Source organism: Triturus cristatus, chromosome 9 (assembly GCF_964204655.1).
Source record: "Triturus cristatus chromosome 9, aTriCri1.1, whole genome shotgun sequence".
Classification (NCBI taxonomy): domain Eukaryota; kingdom Metazoa; phylum Chordata; class Amphibia; order Caudata; family Salamandridae; genus Triturus; species Triturus cristatus.
The window spans coordinates 230,500,625-230,523,417 of record NC_140592.1 but is presented as its reverse complement, the minus strand read 5'-3'; the positions used below and the strand labels follow the sequence as shown (position 1 = coordinate 230,523,417).

Below are 22,793 nucleotides of genomic sequence, written 5' to 3'. Positions count from 1 at the left end.
CTTTCTGGCTCGCATGTGGGAGGGCTCCAGCCGGCTTCTTCCATGTGGCATGGGAATGCCCGCGTTTAGAAAAATACTGGCTCAATGTATTTCATATAATCCACCAAATAATTGGGCGGAATGGAGAGCCTGATCCTTTACAGGGATTGCTGGAGTATGTTAAAGACACTCCTGCCAAATTTAGGAAACTACATGCACTGTTGCTCCTCTTTGCTAAAAGGTGGGTAGCCATACATTGGGGGAGTAAGCGGGTCCCATACAAAGATGACTGGATAGCAGACATAACATTTGGGCATTCACAATTGACCACATTCTAGGAGTTGATGCCTTTCACATCCAGACCCAAAGACATATGAGAACCATTTGTGGTATGGGCCCGTGAACACCATGAGGCGAATGATCCCGGGGTGCCTTAGAAATAAACATATGGGAGGAGGGAGGGTCTGCAACACGTGGGGTGGGGATAGAGTAAATGTGTCAATTTATGGTATCTATTTTTCAAGTTTTTTGGTTGTTTAAAGTTGAATATGATGTGTCATGCACTGATTTATTGTATTGACGATACTGCTGCATTCCCTATAAGGTAATTTCTTATCATGTTGTTGGGACTCTGTGTCGGAGAGATCAGGTGAATATATGGAGTAGTAACTCACATAACTATGTTACGAAACGAAAATTTTGTATGACATAAGCAAATGACTGGCTATGTTTGCGTCTGATTTTCTTGTTGTATCATTGAAAATGTCAATAAATAAAAAAAAATTAAAAGATTGAAAAAAAAAAGCTTGCTGGCTCGCAGCCAAGCTACCAAGGGTTGAGCATGGGAATGAATACTTTTCTGAGACCTGTTTTGAGTTCTCGACTGTGTTAGTGGCCTTATTGGCAGTGGTATATACATATTTACCACTGCTAATAATCCACATTCCAATACACATCCTCTGTCTTACAAAACACAAATTATTAACCCCCTGCGGTATGTAACTCTCAGTGGCAACAGTAAAATATTAAAGGAGAGCATTAGACATTTAGATATCCAAAGAAGATGCGGGATCATCACCAATTCACATACAAGAATAAGGCATAATTCTAAGTCTAAATAAAGGAAGAGGAAGCTTGGAAGAAGGTGGAAGTGAGTGAGTGAGGGGAAAACAAGATAAGGTGAACCATGTGAAGAAGGACTCAGCTTGATGTCAATTCCAGTAAAACCATCGATCAGCAGTCCATAAAGATGTCCAAAAGGGAACCACCTTTCTGCTGTTCCCTGATCTAACAGGGTTTTGTCAGAGAGGCGGACCCCCGTCTACTAAATTTACTTAAATCCTACCCCTCATTAGCAGAGGAAGAAGCTCAATTTCCAACATTTGCTAATGGTCTTCAACATAGTGCTAATTAAAATGACAAATAGTAACTCCTTTTGATTATAAGGAGATTGCCAGACCTCTGAACCTGATCAAAATAACTTGTAGAGAGATATTGTGTTCAGTGACAAATGTGTTTTACCATTGCATGTACCAATATTCAGAATGACTTCGTAAAAGGGCAAATGTGTCCTGGAAGTTGACAATTTCTATATTGAAGCTCTTACACTGTGCAGTGTGATGTAAATAGCTAACACAAATGTAATTTCTAATGGGTACATAAAGTTTTATGCAAAGGGTAGTAGTTAGCCTAAGCTACTGTAGCAGACAAAGAGCTATCAAATCTGCTTTCTACCTACCAATGGCATCCACATCACACAAATGGGAGATGGGAGACAATCCCATTTTAACTCAAGCTTCAGACATTCTTTGTATTATCTAATTGTTTAGAAGCTTTTTATGCGTGAAGTCCACTGTTGCTGAAGCATATCATGACCCCATGTATATCAGGTGAGAATTTGCCTGACTTTTTCTGATGAAGTTTTCAATTGATTTCTTCAACAATTGGAGTTAGTCTCTACTTTATAAGCCATTTTTGTCACAAAGCATAGGCAGAGGAGTATAAATGCCATCTATGAACACATCTGCCATGGACTAGATTCATTTATTAAACAAAGTCAAGCATGGGGACTCTGAGCAGAGATGGTCATCCTTTAAAAATGCTGTAGACCGGCCTCAGTGAAAATATTGCTTCTAAAGAAAATGCCTGTTTTAGTAGTTGTTCAATCCAAATAACTATTATGACTCATTGCACATGAAATTATGCTCGTCTGCAAAATTCCCTCACTTAAATGTGCCTCCATCTCATGTGCTATGAATATATTAGATTTGGATTCATGATGCCATCTCAAATGCCAGTTCTGTAGGCATATAAATCTAATATTTACTTTATGAACAGACCCAATGCAGATGGAAATATATCACAAGATAAGGTTATATGTTTCTGCTTTGATTGATGACAGTGCAGAGATTTTGTGCAAAAATATTGTCCTACATTATGTAACCTGGCTATTGAGTCCTTCTAAATATTCTCATTAACTTGCTCGCTCTGAATGACTGACCATTCAGAAAATGTACAAGAGACGATTCATATTGAGTGTAGCACAAATTCCATATCACAAAAAGTTGGGTCAGTTTTTGGGGAACTAAATGTGTTCTTTACCCCAGGTATAAGACCAAGTAGAAATCTCAAGGGTTAATGGTTCCAGCAATATGAGTCCCAGCCTCACTCACACTGATGTTTCTTGGTCTTTCAGGTTCTTGAATTCAAATCCCTGCTCCTATCTCTCTGCCTTTTCCATGGGAACACTCTGGAGCGAAGGAAGTTTGGTCCCCTGGGCTTCAACATACCCTACGAGTTCACCGATGGAGACTTACGTATCTGCATTAGCCAGTTGAAGATGTTTCTAGATGAGTATGCAGACATACCCTACAAGGTACGAGGTGACATATGAACCACTTTTAGCTGGTTGAGAATACATAACAAGAAAGGATGGACTAAGAAATGCCTTTAAGTGAGGTTCTTTTATTTTTCCCTCTGTTAGGTTTTGAAATACACAGCTGGGGAGATTAACTACGGAGGACGTGTGACTGATGACTGGGACCGGCGTTGTATTCTAAACATTCTAGCAGATTTCTATCAACCTGATGTCCTTAAAGAGGATTTTGTATACTCTGAGTCTGGTATCTACAAGCAGATCAGCACTACATATGATCTAAATGTAAACAGATTCTTCTAGTTTTAAAACCTTACCTTTCCTCTCATCCCTTTCTCATTCCCTGCTGCCTATTCCCCACCATGCCAACCCCACCTTCAACAACATCTCTGTGCCTGAAACCTGTCCACATGCCATCCCACTGCAGTTCTCTCGCTTGTTTTCTTCTTGTCTGACATATGTTTCTTACCTCTCTGTTACATGTTTACTTTTTCACTGTTATTTTATCACCACTTCTTTCTCTCTTTATATGATTTGTCAACATGTCTTCTCACTTTTTCTTCTATTATTTCTTTTACAGGGTTACCTACTGTACGTAAAAAGTCTGCCAATCAATGATATGCCTGAGATTTTTGGTCTCCATGATAATGCCAACATCACATTTGCCCAGAATGAGACTTTTGCGCTACTCAATTCCATCATTCAACTCCAGCCTAAGACTTCCTCTACCGGAGGCAGAGGGAGAGAGGAGGTATGTTCTGGAGACTGCACTTTTCAACCACAGGGCTAGAGCTTTTACAGCGTAGAAAAGTCCATCTGCATTTCCGTTCTAGATTTGGTCTGCACATTCTTAATCAAAGAAAAAAGTTAGAAGTGACTCAAAAAGAAGTGCATTATGCTTTAATACCCATTGGGGAAGTGGATTGCTTATAGAAGAAGAGCCTCCTACAAACCTTTGTTTCAGTGCTCATTCGTTAACAGTGTTCTGAAAATGGACGTTATTTAATTAAGATGTTCTTCTAATATTCTTCAGCTAACTTTTTTGGGGTAGGCTTGGCAAGACTAGTATATTGTCCAAATAGTTTCCCCCATGTACCCTCTATGAGACAAAAATGAAGGACCCTCCATTGGAATAATCAACAAAAGATTACATAGATGGGTGTGCAAAATATTGCATATGGCAGAGTGTACCACCTTGTGTTTTTGAAACTCATCTTTGTCTCTGTGTAGAATTCTCACTTCTTTGTTCTGTTTTCACACTGTCTTTCAGATGGTCGAAGAGATCTCTGTAAATATCCTGGCCAAGACTCCACATCCTATTGATGTACGAGACGTAATGACAAAGTATCCAGTCATGTATGAAGAATCTATGAACACAGTGTTGATACAGGAAGTCATTCGGTAAAGTATTGCATTTACATTCCATCAAATCTACATGTGAATTAACCTCCTCTTACTTTCTACATGTTAACTGTGCGTATGGTCTAGATACAGCTTCATCGTTCCCCTAAAAATGATGCTTCTTCTCCTGAAACGTAATACTATTCACACTTTCGGCAAGTAGGATCTTTCTGGCATAGATATCCCCACTTTTTGCCTGGTGTCAGTGTGTTTTGCCTGTAGTTCACTGGGATCCTGCTAACCAGGACTCCAGTGGCTGTGCTCTCTCTTCTGAATTTGATACTTTGTACACCTCACAATTGGCATACGGGGGTACCACTGTAAGTCATCAGTATATGGTACTGAGGTACCTAGGGCATTGGTACACCAGGGGTCTCCCATGGGCTACAGTATGTATTGTGCCACCCATGGGAGTCCATGCAAACTGTGTCTGCAGAGCTGTTATCGGAGTCTGCGGGAAATGGTGTATGCATCTTTCACTTTAGATATAAGGTTTTCCTTATATTCCGGTCACTGCACTGTAGACCTAAAGGTCACCCCTAAGGTAGAGCCCTCATTCCAAGGGCAGGGTGCATGGTTCTAAGTGTGTGGGTAACCCTGCACAAGCAGAGGTAGCCCTACAAACCCCGGACTCCATTCACTGGGTTTTGTAAGTGCGGGGCAGCCATTTTAAGGTATGTAGTCGACACTGGCAAGTCGAGATATCCAACTACATAATGACTGCTCCAAACCTGGACATGTTTGGTATCAAAACATGTCAGAATCATGCAACTACACCGATTCCAGTGTTAGTTGCATGATACCATGTAGTGGGAGGGCTCCTTAGAGGACCCCCCCAATACCTACCTGTGTAGCCTTACAGGGTCTGCCTGCCAGCTGGAACCGCTGCCGGCCTTAGACACTGTTCTGCCCCCCTGATAATGGGTCTAACTCAGACAGGGAAGGCTGAACAAAGGATGTCCTGCGAAAAAGAGGTGTGACCATCTCTCTTTTAGACTTAGGGAGGGTGGGGCTCTTCTGAGCTCCACCAGACTACATTGAAGGGCACATTTGGTGCTCTCCTTGCATAAACTAGTTTTGCCCAGATCAGGAGTTCATGGCTTCCGCTCTGGCACAAAACTACACAAAGGACAGGGGAGTGTCCACTCCCCTGTCCAGCTCCTCCCTAAGGATGTGCCCAGAGCTAGGTGGCCACTTGATTCTGCCATGTTGAATCTTGGCCCCTGGGAGCATCTGACTGGCTAGGCCAGCTGAGTAGCGTCTCTGAGCCACCTGATAGGTGGGTGACAGCAGAAGATGTCCTTCCCCCTTTTTGGGTTACATAAGGGTTTCCCTGAGGGTCGGTCCTTAGATCTGTCCGGACAACATCTTCAAGAACCGACTGCTTGTCTTCTTAGGATTGTCTAATGGCTCTAATACTGGTGGACACTGGAACTCTGCTGCTTCTTCGAACAAGGACCAAAGACTAAACTACTCTTGGCGGGAAGACTCCTGCAGCAACTTTGCTTCCAGGCTTTTCACGTTTCTGCAACTCTGTGACTGTGCATCATCTGAGTCAGGAAGGAATCTGCATGCATCCAAGCAAGGAGGAATCTCTCTTGGAGTGAAGGAGGAACTTTCCTGCATCCGCAGGCACCTCAACGTTAATGACTGGTCTACTGATCCTGCTGTCCCATGGACACCACCTAGCTCTGCAACACAGGTGGTGATTTGTTAGCTCCCCAAAGGCCTGAACAGTCTTACCTGCAATTTGGGAGACTGTAATCCTTCTTGAACCACATTGTGCAGTGTGTCTGTTTGTCATTGCCAAGGCTTGGTGACTCTCCTGCCTGAAGATCTTTAACCTCCAAGAAGCCTCAGCTCCAGCATCACACAGCTCCTAGAACAACGTCCTGCCTGCATTCTCTGCATCGTGGGCCCTCATCTCATGTGTGCTACTGAGACTTCTCTGCATCTCCCTGTGCCTGCTTCCAGAGGGTCCTCAAGTAGGCTCCAATGATTACTGCTGGCTCTCCTGCATGCTGAGAGTGGGCCCTGACTTACTCTTACTGCGTTAGTCCCACAAACCTTGCTGGTCTGTAACCAAGCATCTTTTGCTTCTGCCCGACTGTTGGCGTTGCCAAGGTTTGTTGGTGATCCTGCCGGCCACTGACCCTCCTGCCTTCTTCAACCATCGTTGGGCAGTTCGTGGATGAATCATCCTGTGCTCCTGAATCAGCACATGAGCTCCATAGCTGCTTCATCAACACTGTTGTGCTACAGCAAGTACCTTCAACAAGGGGTGGCATTGTTCTCCTGCTCCTCCTTGTAACCTCCGGATGATTTGGACTCTGTCCCCTCTGCTTTCAGGTGCTTCTCGTCCAGAATCCTTGCTTGTATTCCACCGTCCTGGTCCACGAGTCGCTGTAGCTTCCGGACTTCCAAGATCCTCCATTAGCTTCAACAGATGATTCCGAAAACACATCACCCCTATGCCCACAGGCTCCCTGATGCAGGTATACTGGTTCCATGGATATCCATAGGTGGTTGGCTCTCCAACCTTCCCTGATCCAATTGGTGTCTTCTGGGGTCTTTTGAGAAGGGTCCTGAAACCAGAAAGTATCAACCACGATATACCCCGTGTTATCCTATGGACCTGGTGTAGGGAATATACCAAGTTAGTTATCAGTGTTGTGTAAATAAATAAAAAGTTCAAGAGAGAATGGACCACTTGTACCTGTGTGGTCGAGGTCATTGGTTATTGGTACCTTTCATAAAAAACCCTCATACATGCACGCAGGTTGGAGGTGGTATATCTTGGTTCTCTGCCTGACGTGATGTGACAGCATCATCATCGGGTTAGTTTTTGGTATGCTGACCTCCACCCGGAGGTAGACCCACTGACGTTACAGTAGTGTCCAGAGACCAAAATAGTCTCTTAAAAAAAGTGAAGTGCTCAAGTGGAGTGAAATCTAAAATGTTCTACATCGCCATATCTGGAAAAATCTTTTATTCTATGGAGATGTGAAAAAGGTTAAAAGCAGTGGTGTGCGTATGTAGATCATGTTACCAATCACACTCACTGGTTATTCCATATGTGAGGTCGACATGTTTCAGCCCCGTCATGCCCAACCGGGTCTTGGGGCTTTCTTCAGGACCTAGAGATGTGGAGAGGTGTTATTTGAACAACCGTTGGAAGTGGGTTATTATTACGCCACTTGTTTAACAGGTCAATAGTACCTGGTAAGTCCTTTTGAGGGCTTCCATGGGGGACCGGCAAGAATTCCCGACCTACTGCGGTTTCTGGGAGACTGACTTGTTCTCGCTCGGAGTACGGTTTTTTATGAAAGGTACCAATAACCAATGACCCGACCACACAGGTACAAGTGGTCCAGAATCTCTTGGTCTTTGTATACTCCATGGAAGCCAAATGGACCATAGCTTCTCCCTCCCTCCCCCCTCTTTGATTATATACGTGTAAATAAATACTACAGTACTGGTGTGATTCTTTCTTGTGTGAAAGCTTGCTTACTGACGATGTGGTAAATGTACCCACTTTACACCCTCTTGAATAAGCCTTATCTGCTCTTCAGAGCTACCCCTTGAGAGCTATGGTTATCAGTGATCTAAACAGTATCACTAAGGGTTGCCTCGACTCAGTGCACAGTGCCTCACCATAGTTGGACACTATATACTGAGCGAGCCTTCAACACACGTTGCATGATCTCAACCTTGTATCTCTTCTCTACCACGCATTACTTTCCAGGCCTTACCACTTTCTGCTCCTCAAACCTAGTCAAATTCTTCTCCCAAAGTTCAGATGTATCCTGCATCCAAACACATTTACATCCTGGCCATCCTATATCACATAGAAGTATTCTGAGCAAATTCTGCTTTCTTTTTGTCAATAGATTTGGTGCAGATTGGACCAACCCTTTTACCTTGCACCTCAGATGGACCTTTTCTTCGCCGCCTGAGAGGTGAAGGGAGTTTGCATTTAATCAATTTCAATTAACAGTGTAACCCATTTGACTACACAACAAGGACTAGGAATCAGTGAATATAGTTAAGAAGGTTTATTACAAGTTAGCACTCAAGTTAAGATAAACAAATCTTAGCACCATGCAGTAAAGGTCCAAAATAACAAACGGGAAACCCAACTTTCTAAAGAAGTTTAGGCGTACCAGTATAAGGCAAACAAGTAGCTCAGTCACAGCAATACAACAAAAGATCAGCGACAGGATTTGATGCACAGAGAAGAGTTTTTCTTGTTCTCTCTTCTATACATGAGTAAAATCTAAAATCATCTAAGTTATAGCCCAAACTAAGAGGATGGTTTAATAATCTAAAGGGTTCTCACAAATCAGTGAAATGCAGAAAAATAGGAAAATAAGGACAAGTAAGGGAAGGTGACAGCATTTCAGAAGCTCGGTCAAGAGTCTTCTTTGAGTCAGAAAAATTAGTGTTTAGTCTAAGCCACACTCAACAAAGAATCAAAGGGAAATCACAGAGGTCGAAACCTCTCAAAGTCTAAAGAAAGCTGTCATAGACAGTTTGAACAACAGTTATTTCCACCAGAATTTCCAGAGCAACACCCCTCTGTTAACATCATCAGGCGCTTCATTGTCCTTTCCATTCTCACGTAATCTGCTACATTCACAAAATTTCTTGGGCCGAACATGGGAACTACATCGTCCTTGGTCACCTAAGACACTTTGCAACCAGTGCTTAATTTGAGCCTGTGCTTTCCGGTGCTTAGCACTGGCACTTAATCATCAAAACTATTGGTTTTCATGAGCACCAGTTAAGGACACATTCATATATGGGAGATTAAGGGATTTGCCAAGAATCACAGGATGTTGAGCTGATGCCGAGACTAGAACCTAGTTCCCCAGCTCCAAAATCGGTTGCTCTGAAAGTAACACCACATCCTCTCCTCACTTTCATGGATAGTAGTTTCTTCTGTTTTAGACGGCGCTAACAGGAGAAATGGGCTGGTGCCAGCTGCCTCCTGATGAAAGCCCCGGCGCTTAATTTTTTACAAATTAACCACTGTTTGCAACTGTGTGAATAGAACCTTTAAGTAAATGTTCTGGCTCTCCATGTTCCTTATCAATCTCTCTCTATCACTAGTACAGTATTGAATCTATTCTCAAACTAACAAACCATGTGAATGTACCTGCAAGGAAAAATCCATGCAAGCAAAAAATAGAAAACAGTATTCTATGCAGAAGAAATATAGGCCTAGTCAAGCCATTTTTAAAGTATTAAATCCAATGGTGCACATTTAATATGCAGGTGCAATTTCAAACATAAATTGATAAAACTGTCTGTACGTTATACTCATATTACAGGCGGCATACAGTAAAATCTTGAATACATATCTATAAGTATGACTAAGAACTACATTTAAATGAAATATATGAAACATTAGTGCACACGCTACATAAATCAATTTCGTTTCTAAAGTAACTATATTTTCTTAGTAGGATGGTTTCTATTCAATCATCTGAACAATAAATGTTGTTTAATGAATCAAGGCACACAGTGTTTATGAATTCTCTAATTCTGCAGTGAATGCACTTGAATAATGATGTCAAGTGAATATCATTAGGGCACACAGAAAACAAGTACTAAGTGCACGTTTATCTTACGCATCTGTGACGTGTAAGGGTGGAGCCAAAATTACGCTGCCCCAGATTCTTGCTAAGTGATTTCTCCCACGCCCCTACCTCCCCATGGCATCGCTCATGTACGAAAATAATAGCTGTTTATTGTAAACTTTTGAAACAATAATGCTGCTATTGGCATGTAAGCAAAACTATTCAAAGCACTGTGCAGTTATTAACACAACTAGTATTTTGTCAGATGTCTTCAGACCATATATATTGTGATAAGTATGTGTAGGGATTCAAAACACAGGCTGCCCAGTTAAGTGTGGAAAGAGAAATTGGGAGACGCCTAATAAGTTGTGTTAGGTTTCTATGGTAAGATTTTATTAAATATATTTTGGCCAGGCTGTCTGCAAAATTGAAGAGAGGCAGTGGGGGTATGAACTTAAAACTGAAAGCAGGAATATATGTGCAGTAAGATTCTCAGTATTATTAGACTCATAGACCAGTCATTGATAATATCTTGTAAAAGAGGTAATCACTTGGGTAAGAGAACAAGCTTGACAACAAACAGCTTGATCACTAATATTTGCCATCAGAAAGAGATATGTAAACTAGTGTCTCCACAATATAACTGAATGATAGAAAGCAGAAGTGGCTAGGCTGATTTGAAGCTCTTCCAAGAAGTCAGGGTCATGATGGGGTTTCTCTTTGGTTGTGTCCGATCTTCTGGTGTCCTCATGTAATAGACAGCTCATATTCAGGAACCTTGTGTGGAGCAGGGATTCCATTTTGTGAACTTCTCAATGGGTTTGGTGTTATGGAATAGACACCAATGAACTGTATGAAATGAGCTCGTGAGCTACTACAGAAGGAGCACAAGGTTACCAAGCCATTGTTCAGATGGTGCAATAAAAGTGATTTTTCAAAGGCATAATTTGTAGCCTGTAGGCTGGGCTCTACATCAACAAAGATCTCTTGACCTGCTTTTACTATTTATTTTAAAGCTGATTTTAAAGCAAAACCTAAGTTGGGAACCTGTACTTTATGAGCTGACTTTAATGAAATGAGCATCAGGTTCAATTGTTAGGTCTACGAAAACGAGCAGATGTGGCACAAGGAGCTACCATAGTAAAAATGCATTGGCAAATGCCAATAGGTCTGACTTGCATTCTGATTCTTACTAAAACATTAAAGCCTGCTGCAGTGGAAGCAAATTTGTCTATACACAATGCATTGATGTGATAAATAATTTAGTGTAGGAGTACTTTGAGACTTAACATAGTTCCTAATGCACTGAGATACAAACATTCTACAGGACGCAGAATAATATGACAACAGTCAAGTGCATGAGATGAGAAAGAAGTACTCCACCAGGTGGAACTAACGCCCAACCTATGTATATTTTAAATAATTGATGATAATCTTACAGACAGCTCTACTTTCAAGCCACACCCAAGAAATCTGTTACGGCTAGCAACTTACGGAGAAGTGCATGCTCACATCACTGTCTAAATACATGGACATACCATCCGCCACTGCTCATGGGAGGGTGAATGCTTTACCACCACGCGATTCTCAATAGCAAGGGGAACCCGACAAGGATGCCCCATATCTGCCTTCCTCTTTGAGCTGTACATGGAGCCATTCACTGAGAGAGTGAGGGCAAATACATTGGATGGAGGCATCCCCTTTGGTTGCCCAGAGCATGAAATAGCTCTATAAGCTGATGAGTTATGCTTTGCCTAACATAACCTCAGGCTTCCCTCCATGTTCTCCTGAGTAAGCTTAACACCTTTAGAAAGGTCTCGGGTTTCATAGTGAACATCCCAAAACTTAGGCTCTTAATTTAACCAAACCGCAGAACGACCAGGCCCAATTGGAGAACCAGTTTCCTTTTCCTTGGGCACCGGCGTGTCCTACCTGAGGATCACAGTACTCCCCACTCTGCGAGAGACAGTGGAGCGTATCAATGCAGACCTCCTTGCAAAAGCACGCTGAGATCTGCAGAGCTGGACAGAAGGAGGTCTCTCCTGGACAGGACGGATAGCAGCAGTAAAAATTACCTTATTACCCAAGATACTGTATACGCTGCAGACTCTTCCCTTTGGTATGCCCCCACAAGCACTAATTGAGCTCAAATGCTAGAAACCTACATGTGGGGCGGAAAGTGACCCCGCATAGCCAGAAAACATGCATACCTTTCCACGGCTGATTGCGGCTTAGATGTCCACCGCCTTACCCACTACTACTTAGCGACCCAACTTCGATGATTGGCTGAATGGAATAGATGACTAAAAGAAAAACATTGGTGCTTCATTTACCAAGCCATAGCAGGGATGCACCTCTAGAAAATACTGTGGCTCTGCAAAAAGCACCGCCCAGAAGGGGTTTACTTATTACCAATCACTTGGACGACCATAGTAGGCTGGGACAGTGTTATGGGCAAGTGAATAGCCAGAAAAATAAAATACCCCCCACTTTGAACAATATATTGCACTAAATGTCTGAGCAAAGTGAATGAATCTAACCCGTCCTATGAAGTGCCATGGGAATTGCATCCCAGTAGAAAATTTGCAGAAAATTGTGCAAAATGATGGATATTACAGTATGATTTTAAAGGACTTTGTCCCCAAAATACACATTTACCAATACTGACTTATCTCATTCATTTTTTCCTTTTTACCATCTTCTTTATTTCCTTTTATGCTTCTTTCTTCCCATTTTTAGATCTAGGACTGACGTAAGCAGCGCTTCTTGGAATCCATATGATTCCAGAAGCCGTGTCTCAGCTCCGCCTTCAGCTTTCATTCCTGCGCGTCGTATGGCGTCACAAATTATGCCAAAGGCAGTGCAATGATTGCACCGAAGGCATGTCAATCCCTCCTTGTTGCCACCCTGTCTCCTTTTAGCCACGCCCACCGGGATTGGATCTTTAACCGCGGCGTTACACTATTTCCTTTAATTACTGGGGAAGCACTATTTGTTTCCCCTTCCATCTGTATCTCTCAGAGACACAGCTGCTTGTTTTTTTTGCTGTGCTTATTTACATTATCTCCCCTGCACAGCAAGCAAAATCATTGTCCCCCTGGCTGCACCTTTTCAAGCGTCTCCAATGAACGCTCGTTCTTTTGTTTGTTACTTTCATTTATCTCAAGCCTCACTTTCAGTTTCACCCCTGAGCCCCGCCTCCAAAAAGCAGTAAAGCAGTAGGTCTAACGTCATAAATTGATGTTCTTTCAGCTGCATGATAGAGGAGTGCTTTTCACGCAGCCGAACTCCGAGCTGTTCTTTGGGCCACGAATTAAAATTCAGCTAGCATTCGCGCCAAGAATTTTCAATTCTATTAAGGACATGGAGGCGAGGATTATGCTTCTCTTTCTTTTATTTGCTACTCACAAAGCGTACAAAAACGTACAAAAACGTTTTGTACGCAAATAAAACTACATTTCCTATGATGCTTGTCAATACATCACATCCTGTATAGCCCTATAAGAGCCACTGTATCCTGTTTCTCCTCCTCTTTCTTTGCTCGAACCTTGTCGGTGAAAAATCATTAACAATTGCAGTCCAAAATAAGGAACATGAGTCCCAAGGATCATCCTCCAATGTGGAAGAACCATAACCAAACTGGAAAGTTTGTCATCTTAGCCAGATGTTGCTCCATCTTTTATTTCCAGAACCTGAAAGGATGAGACAGGGAAAAATCCCGTAACTTCTGCTTATACAAAATAAAAATACATGTGGGTGGGCAATTATTACCAACATTGTAATAAAACCGGGTGGGATAATCCTCGCCTCTGTGTCCTTAATAGAATTGAAAATACTATACTAGCTAATTTTTTATTCTATTACAGGACCGGAGGCTTCGGATTATGCTAGTTTAACTACAGTCATATCACCACCGGTTTATAATAAACTGTTCAAACAGAGACTGAGAAAATCAAAAGTAGATCTTGAAATGTCCTGAACATTAGAAATCATCATACAATATATAAGAGCTATGGCACCATGAACAGACGGTGCCCCAAACATTTGGTATGAATATCGTCTTCTGGCATGACTGCCTTCAACCACCTGGCTATCATAGCCACATACACATATTTAAAAAGGTTTCTGAAATCTGATCAACAATTATATTAAACCTCAGACCGCAAAGTCAGAGTACCTCTCGTGTAAGCCGTAAGGCATGGAACCACACATAAATTGCATTAGTTGGAAAAACTCGATATGTAACAGGACTTGACAAGTTGTAGTCCTGACAGTACTTGTAAATGAAACTTCCTGGAGAAGATACTGTACCTGTAAGTCGAGGGCTTTTCACGTCGTATGAACACCGACAGGTAGAAAGGCCTCGTAACACAGCTTGACGATAATCGATTCCTTGTCCACATAGTATTATTTGGCCATTTATCAAATAAGGAAACGAGAACATCCCATAGAGAGGAATATTCTGGTCTGGAGTTTTTCGCTACCCTATTACCTTTCAATAACTACCAGCATACCGGCGCAAGCCCACCAATTTACCATTAACCGAGAACGACCTGCAGAAACGGCCAAATGGCCGTTGTGAAGCGAACGCTACTCAAATCCCTATGACATTATTTCTGATAAAACCTTCACCATGCAGGGAAAGTCAGCTCCCATAGAAATAACGCGTTGTGTACTTACCAATGAACCCGGCCTTCCCATGTCGAGAAGTATTGTGTTTGGGTGAAAGGCCCAGGTTTAGTAATGAAAGCCAGCTGCGTGTCTGAAAATCCGGCAAGTTCCGTTGTTGCCTGAAAACCTTTAGATCATAAAAGACAACTGATTGAAAATTGTACCACCTGGGGATACTTTTACAGCATTGGCGGGATTCGAAACCTGGCCCTGTGCCACCAAAGGTACAAGACTTACCTTCGAGCTACAGCTCCATGGTCTATCATAAAAGACAACTGTCCCAATTTACCAGCGAGTGCTTCTGCATGAGGACCCTGGAATATTGTAAAGGGTCACGGAGCACTCTAAGCGGGTCAAAGCCCGTCTCAAGGAGCACTGGAAAAACAAGATGGAGACTTCCATACGAGAGTTGCTAAGATCGCTTCGCTAATTGACGAAATATCTGCGTCCCCTTTTCCGAAAAGTTGGATTAAACGGAGGGAAGCATAGTTCAATCCCACCGACAGTCGTGGGACAAGGCATACATCATTTTATTTCAATGGATCTGTTCTCCAGTTGAAGTGTCTGCAACTGACGAATCAGTCCCGCCGCTAAAAGGTCTGTTGAACAAGAACCCTAAAAAGGCTTACAACCACCGAATGTTCTGCCATCATGGAGTGAATTCTGCAATGACCTAATCTGATAACTCCGGCAGAATATCAGAAGACCTTCACAAACTCCACTAGAAAGAAGACCTCTAACTGGTTAATAGCTCCCACTGCCAAGATATTGCGCATGACGTGTAGGGTGTGTCAAGAGACCTGATTTGGAAAAAAGGACCCGAAATGAATGGAGAGGCATGGAAGATTGTTTGATAAACGATGCTAATCGTGCTACTACTCTGGCAATGGCCCGAAATGGGACCGTCTACATGGATAATATCGGTATGGGCCCGGAAGAAAAATCATCAAGTACCCCAACCATCCGTTCTGATCGGAACAGCCGCGAACGACGGAAAGGGAAAAAAAGGTGAAACCTGGACACCCTCCTGAGCGCTATATGCTAGGGAGTTATTGAATATGTTGGGAAAGGAATTGATAATTCTAGTAGGAATCCCGAAAAGGTCCGTAAAGCACCGGCTTCGTGAAAGACCCTCATAATTCCACATATTATAGAGACGTCCAGTAGCGAAACTGTCCCCAAGAGGATCCGTCGCCCAAGGCCAGCGCAGCCATGAAGTCTAAATTGGCCATCCTTATGAAAGGATTGGCGTCTCTCGGAAGAGATGGCGCAGAAGGCGTTACACAAAAGCCTATCGCTGTTCATGTCTGGCTATGACTAGGAGTGCATCCTGGCCTTTCTGTGATTTTTTTACTACTAGTAAGAAAGAAGGAGGCTGGCGTCGACGACAGGCGACTCCTCCACCATAACAGGAATATCAAGCAGCGCCCTAATTGAAATCTATTGTGTCTTTGTCAAAGCCCCGTCGAACGCGCACGGGCCAATATCCGTCGGGTTGAATGAGGTAGGGAGAAAATCATGCCCAAGGATTTTGTCACTTAATAATGATGATGGGCATCAATCAAGACTTGCTACCCCGGGCGCGGGTCTTGTAATTTCTGAGGCCCTGTTGAGCGCCTCTAGGACGTGGAGAACCCGAGCGTCAACAAAGTTATCCTAGGAGACTTGTGCGCTCCCTTAGAATAGATTACATCCTCCTTATATCTCACCCATGTAGTGTCTAAGGGTGTCTGTATTCAATATTGTAGTGCAAATTTCAGCGTAATGGAGGAGTAGAGGGGGAGCTAACCCCCTGTGCACACGAGAATTGAAAAATAATAATGTAGCAGCTCCTCAGCAATGCTGTAGTCTAATTATTCCAGCCCCAAGGGCGTCAAGCCATATTGAAATACCAGGAGCGTGTGCGCCCTCCAAGGGCCAGCTTATTGTTGCAGCCGGGAAGGCGTACAAGGAAAAAACTGCTCCATGTAAAAATAGGAGGCACTATGTACCTCAGAGCAGACAGGGGACGCGTGTGACGTGCGTAGGCCAAAAGCGTCCAAATGTAGCCCAATTGAGCTACGCACATCGGAGCGGTATGGCTCCATAACCGCACTCAACAACTAGGGAAAGCCTTTGGCGGGTAAGCGCGAACAGAAACAACCATATGGAAGTGCCAGGAGTAATTTAATTCAGAAACCACAGGATTTGAACAGTTAACCTGAAGAGTAGAAGTCTAAGACCCTAACCATAAGGCCACAGTGCCTCTCGTAACCTCTTGACTAATAGTCACAGACCGTGACCACAGAGCCACAGTGACTCACTTGGAACGCTGCAAACGACAGCGCAGTATCGCCGCTCTTTGTGGGAGCGCTTTGAGTCTGTGCTCGGCCAGGCCAAGTCTTTTTCATGCTGATCGCGCGCATGCCCAATTAGTTACGCAGCAAGCAAGTGTCAGCGCGTCATCTCCGTTCCAGCGGGAGTGACCTTATTCTGGGCCCGGGTGGGCCAAACTTATTAGCGCTAACGTGCACACACAAGCAAGTGCAGTATTGAATATTGACAAACATTCATCATAGTAACACCAAGCCTAAAATTCGATATAGATTCAAATTTAAATATAAAGTTAAATGTAAAGACAATTTTTTGAACTCTAAAAGTACAACCAGGAGAACCAGGATTCGAACACTGAACCTTTGGAAGAGGAGTCAGAGCCTTTAACCAATAGACCACATTGATTTGTTGTAACCAAGTAAGCACGTTATCGAGGGAGGTCTCATGTGGCAAACGCACCGACAATGAGGGCGTATAGAAAAAACTGACCAGGAAAAACGCTGCTGGCGGCAGCGCGGCACTTTGAGGCCAGCGGGAATTAAATTGAGGCCCAATCGGGCCGCCCGCGTTAGAGAGATTTGCTGCTCCCGGTGGGGAGCGCACCAATTTTTAAACCGCTCCCAGCAGGAGCCTTCCAACACTGCTGGAGGCTCTGTAAACACAGCGCGATACGAGCGCTGGTGTCAGAGCACTCCGCAACCCAGTGCCAAGCACTGACGGAACACATTGCGACATCGCGCCCATAATGCAAAACAGCAAAACAGTAAACCCAGCACAATAAACGCCCAAGCACTACCCCACAATAATGGTTATAAATCAATTAAACAGTCAATATTAGACGATAAACATAGTATAATTCTTGCACTTAACTTTCTGCGTGAGCAGCAAAGGAAGAGGAGGAGAAACAGGATACAGTGGCTCTTATAGGGCTATGCAGGATGTGATGTATTGACGAGCATCATGGGAAATGTAGTTTTATTTACGTACAAAACGTTTTTTCATTGGTTGCTGTGAGTAGCAAATAAAAGAAAGAGAAGCATAATCCGAAGCCTCCGGTCCTGTAATAGAATTGTATGTAATTTGATTATCTGCATCACTTCGCTGTCTGCGGACTTGGAGGCAGCTGGTTATGTGATCACCGTGCGTATCCTCCCTCCCATCCACTCTTTCTCCCTCCCCTGCTTTCTCTTCATTCCTTGTCCCTGCTCTGCTTTCCATTAAACTCTCTCGCACCCCCCTGCCCCAAGCTGTCTCGCCCCCTTTTCCTCGTGGCTGGATGAGGGAAAGCTCTCTTGCCTTCATAGGTAAAAACGACCTGCTTGTGTGTATGCCAGTTGTTGCTTATGCTTTCATCAGAGCTTCTCTTCCCTCATAAACCCAATACTTCTTGCCATTAATGTATTGCATCAGAGTTACACGCCAAATACTAAGCGGTATGAGTATATACACATCAACCACCTACCGCCCCACTTGTTTCAATCCCTTTTCCTCAATTCCCTTTAAAAATAAATAATAAAAAAAATCTGTGTTATCAGTTGTATTCCCCCTCGAGAATAAGTAAACTCACGCAAGACTACAACTCCCAGAATGCGCTAATTCTTTAAATGGAAAACCAGGTCAGTAAGCATCTTTTTAGCTTGGCGTGAAGGCCGACTGCTGCGAATGCTCGCTTATTGATGTTCCTGTTTGCTTTAAAACGGGACGATTGGATAAAAAACATGGAATTTACACAGTGAAGCGCGTGCAGCTTCAAACTGTGGCAATTCATGTGAGACCAGAGGCGTAGCTAGAGCTTGTGGCGCCCGGGGCTATCCCTCAGATTGCCGCCCCTAGGGGTGGGGGGGGGGATTTGCTGGGGGAAAAGGACGGCAAGCACTTGAAAGAGGACCGAGAGACACGTAGTATCGCCGCTAATAGTTACCTCGATCATGCAAGTTACATGCACATACATGACACAGTCCAAGGCTACACAGTTGAATACACCGGTGACTGTCAGTACAAAAGAGAACACACAGACTGCATGATCTATCTGGGGACTCAGAAAAAACGCATGTGACATCCATCAGAGAGCTGCGTGAACAATTACCTGGTAATCCCCTCAGCACAATGCAAACATGCACATACATGACACTGTTCAGGGATCCATCATCTACAGCTGACATTAAATGACCATTCATCATAGTCCCCCCATTAAAGCAGTGCACTTTGTGATCTGCATGGTACATGTTCTTTGCAGCAGGCATATTAACCCTCTGTGCTACCTTTCCAGGAACCCTTCCACTAGAAAAAACTCAGATCTCTCTCTAGGAAGAACATTAATCACCGAAGTTTTCATGACATTTTTATTGTTTCTGAAAATTGCTGGAGGCCAGGAAGGTGGCAGCAAGTTTTTTTTAAACCATAATATACTTGCAAACACTACGCACCTACCCACCCGATATAGGTACCCAGTGCAGTCACACCGTTTGCACCGCCCTAACCTGCTCAAGGTTCATGTGACATCAGTGACAGAGTCAGTGACTGGATCCCTGTTGCTCTAGGGTGTGCTGCTTCGTAGGCCTGCCCGCAAGACTGGAGATGAACTTCAGTATGGATTGTGGTGGACAGGCCTTCAAGGTTAAATCACAATTGACACCACTAGGGTACACCTGCTTGTGCTAAGACATCAAGCCTTCTAAGTTCTAGTGGGGCCTTCTAAGGTCTAGCATGGGAATGTGCTCCCTCAGTAGAGTGGTCTGGTGGACTGGTCATGAAGGCTGAACCCAGTTCCAAATTCGACAGCTCTGGCCATAGTGCCACATCCTCTCCCCCACTGAACACCATACTGCCCCACTGAGAGAAACTTGCACTGCCTTCAGCTACACCTAATTTTGCCCGCTATAAGCACTTGGATGTGGCTCAATTCAAATTATGCACTTGATATGAGTAATATGGTGCCTAAAAAAAAAAAATGAAAAGCAAACACTCATAGGAAATGCAAGATTAAGTAAAGCATGTGAAATGTAAGCAGAAACAATATGGTAACCTTAATGATCTCTCACTCACTATTCAGAAATCAGCGAGTGGTTTTACCTGAAAAGTTAAGGACATGACTACAGGGCCCTGAAGGGAACCGTTTCAATGTCCATTGCTTATATCCTTAATAAACGTAAGCAGTATGGTTTAAAAAGACCACATCCATAAACACAGAGCCATGGTACACATTTTGTTTTCCAATCCATCCATCAACCATGTATTGCAGTCCCTCCAGGAATGGTGCACTTCCCCACCTGGGGACAACAATGCTGTTCAAAGAAAGACGAGAAAACAAAAGTAGCGCTTCACTGCAAAGTCTGTAAAGTGAGGCTGATGTGTTTGGATGTGAATAAAACCAATCTGGCCACTTTGCAACCACTCTGTCTTGCTTTATTTAGTTATGTATTTATTTTTCATATTTAAAACCTTCTATTTCTCTCCATCCCGCTGCACTTTGGAATAGAAAAATGTCAGAAAAAGGGCATTTCCCGCAAGAGTGCTTTTCTTTTTTGGATCCATTTCACAGGGAAGCAACTAAATGAAAGAAGGAAAGAGAGTTTGTGAACCGTTTCTTCAAGTTACGGTTTTCAGTAAGTGATAAGCAAGACAGAAAGAGTGGGAATAATAGGAAGAGAGGGGGGGACAGCTGCCAGCACAAAAAAGAAGAGGACATTGCCCGAGTCCTATTCCTTCTCTGCCCGTCCCCGAACGTCCACGAAAGCAAGCAGAGCCTTATCTGAATGCCTTTGTCCGCCCCCAAAATAGTGCCGCCTGGGGCAGACCGCCCCCACCGCCCCCCCCCTAGCTACGCCACTGTGTGAGACCTGCACTTCTTTGCTCCTTGCCAATGTTTTCCTAGCAGAGTGGCAAAAAACGTTTCCCATGGATCTAATTAAAATATAAACTGTAACGGTCTCGCTGTGGAGACTCTTTTTTGTGTTCGAACCGCTGCTGTAGTCAATATGTTAAGAGAATTCCCTTTCCGTAAAGCTAGCTTCATTAGTGTTCGGCAACATCGCCTCTCGTTTCAAGATGAAAATGTTTCGTGATTGTCTCTGACAAAGGTTTTACTTTCAGGCACTGCAGGATGAAAAACACACCCACCTAAAGGTAAGCTTTTAGTGGCTTCGTTTGTACTACATTCAGCAGTGCATTAAACAATATCAGTAACCCCAATGATTTCAATACACCAGTAAATTGCTATTGTGCAACTAAACAAGTTGTTTTCAAGAGTTCTTTAATACGAGTGGTCTGTAATGTTGGGATTTGATAAAGAGAATTCGGCTGAGGCCTCAATCTAGTGTGCCTCGCTCATGGATGAGCCAAAGTTGTTGCAGGTATTTCCCATTTTGCGCACTTGCTTCTCATTCACAGCATTACATTCATGAGACACTGACATTCAAATATTTCTCCACATTACACTGGTGGCAACATCCCTCCAGTATCGCTCCAGGGATTCATTGTGTCTTTGTTTGTGGTCTAATTCTCTGTGAACTCCCAATACTTAAACTAGCATTATAAATGCAATAGGTCTCGCCTTTTATTAAGTTAAAGCCATTTGCTTTGCTATACAATACCATTAGCAAAGCAAATGGCTTTAACTTAATTAAAGGCGAGACCTATTGCATTTTCAATGCTTGTTTTTCTTTTATGTTTGTGTCTTTAATTCTTTCTTTCCTTCTTTTTTTCATTCTGTCCACTCTCCTCTACTCGACTACTCCTGCTGTCCATTTTTTCTGGCTTTCTATTCTTCTTATTCCTTTATTCTTATCATGCCCCTGTCCTTCCTTCGCACCGTCTTTCCATCTTTTCTTTTTGTATACTTTAATTTGTTAAGTTTTTCTTTCACTTCTTTCCTTCCATTGCCCTTACTTTCATCTTATATTTCTTTTTTCTGTTATTTCATTATATTTTCTGCCTTTGTTCTATCATTCCCTCCTTCCATTTTTCTTCTTTTTTTAACGTTTTCCTACTTATTCTATTTCCAGCCTTCATTCTTTTTCTTCATTCTTTCTTTGCAACTTTTTTTGCTTATTTTCTATGCTTTTTTCTCCCATTTTCCACCATGCTTCTTTTCCTTACCTACCTTTATAACTTGTATTCTACATTGTTTCTTTTGTGCTTTCACTCCATTTGCCTTTAACTTAATTTTTTTGTGCCATTCTAATAATTTTCCCTTTTTCTGTCACTATTGTAGGATTGTAGTTTATTAATACAACATTTATTAGTTTCTGTTTCTGATTTGAGATGACTTGCAAGCCAGAGATGAAAGTTAAGCAGGGCTTCAAAAATATTAAACCTGCCACAACATCACCCCCGTTTAAGCTGGTGTGGCGGGTGCTTCACTACATTCTTTGTTATGGCAACAAAAGGCCTATCGAATACCTATCTCTCCCCTATCATGGGAAACCCAGAGTTCCCCCAAGCTCGCATTGGCTCTGAGTTCCACGAATGTCAGCAAGCCAATTGCAAACAGATCACCGATCTCTATGACCACACGGGGATCATTGATTTTCCACACCTCCAAACTAACTACGGCTTGTCAGGCACTGAATACTGGCACTATACCGCAGTCAGACACTGGGTCACCCAACACTCTATCCGCCTGCATGCCTCCAGACCGCTGACAAATTCCAAATTGGATGATAAGCACCTGCTTTTCGATTTTTACAGATTTTTTAACACTCCCACAGATACTGACATTTCCCCAGCCCAAAGGCATTGGGAAACCAAACTAGAGCGCACTTTCACACTCAAAGAATTAGCCGACATCCTCAAAAGAATTCTTGCCTCCTCCTTTAATGCCGCAGGGAAAGAATGCTTATTGAAAACCATCCACTATTGGCACTACACTCCCCCCAGAAGTGCCAAATGAAAGCTCACCAGCATGGACACCTGCTGGTGGAACTGCAGGCAAACGGACACGCTTACATTCTTACACACTTACTGTGGAGTAG

General features: G+C 43.1%; 1 protein-coding gene across 1 annotated transcript in view; it reads left to right on the top strand.

Moving 5' to 3' along the window:
* The window catches only part of DNAH1 (dynein axonemal heavy chain 1), a 1,256,292-nt gene that overhangs the window by 1,100,482 nt on the left and 133,017 nt on the right, over positions 1 to 22,793 (top strand). Inside the window, exons 71-74 of the mRNA XM_085624793.1 lie at positions 2,675 to 2,854; positions 2,963 to 3,139; positions 3,435 to 3,605; positions 4,125 to 4,255. Of these exons, the coding sequence (XP_085480919.1) occupies positions 2,675 to 2,854; positions 2,963 to 3,139; positions 3,435 to 3,605; positions 4,125 to 4,255 (659 nt within the window). The remainder of the gene's footprint in view (positions 1 to 2,674; positions 2,855 to 2,962; positions 3,140 to 3,434; positions 3,606 to 4,124; positions 4,256 to 22,793) is intronic.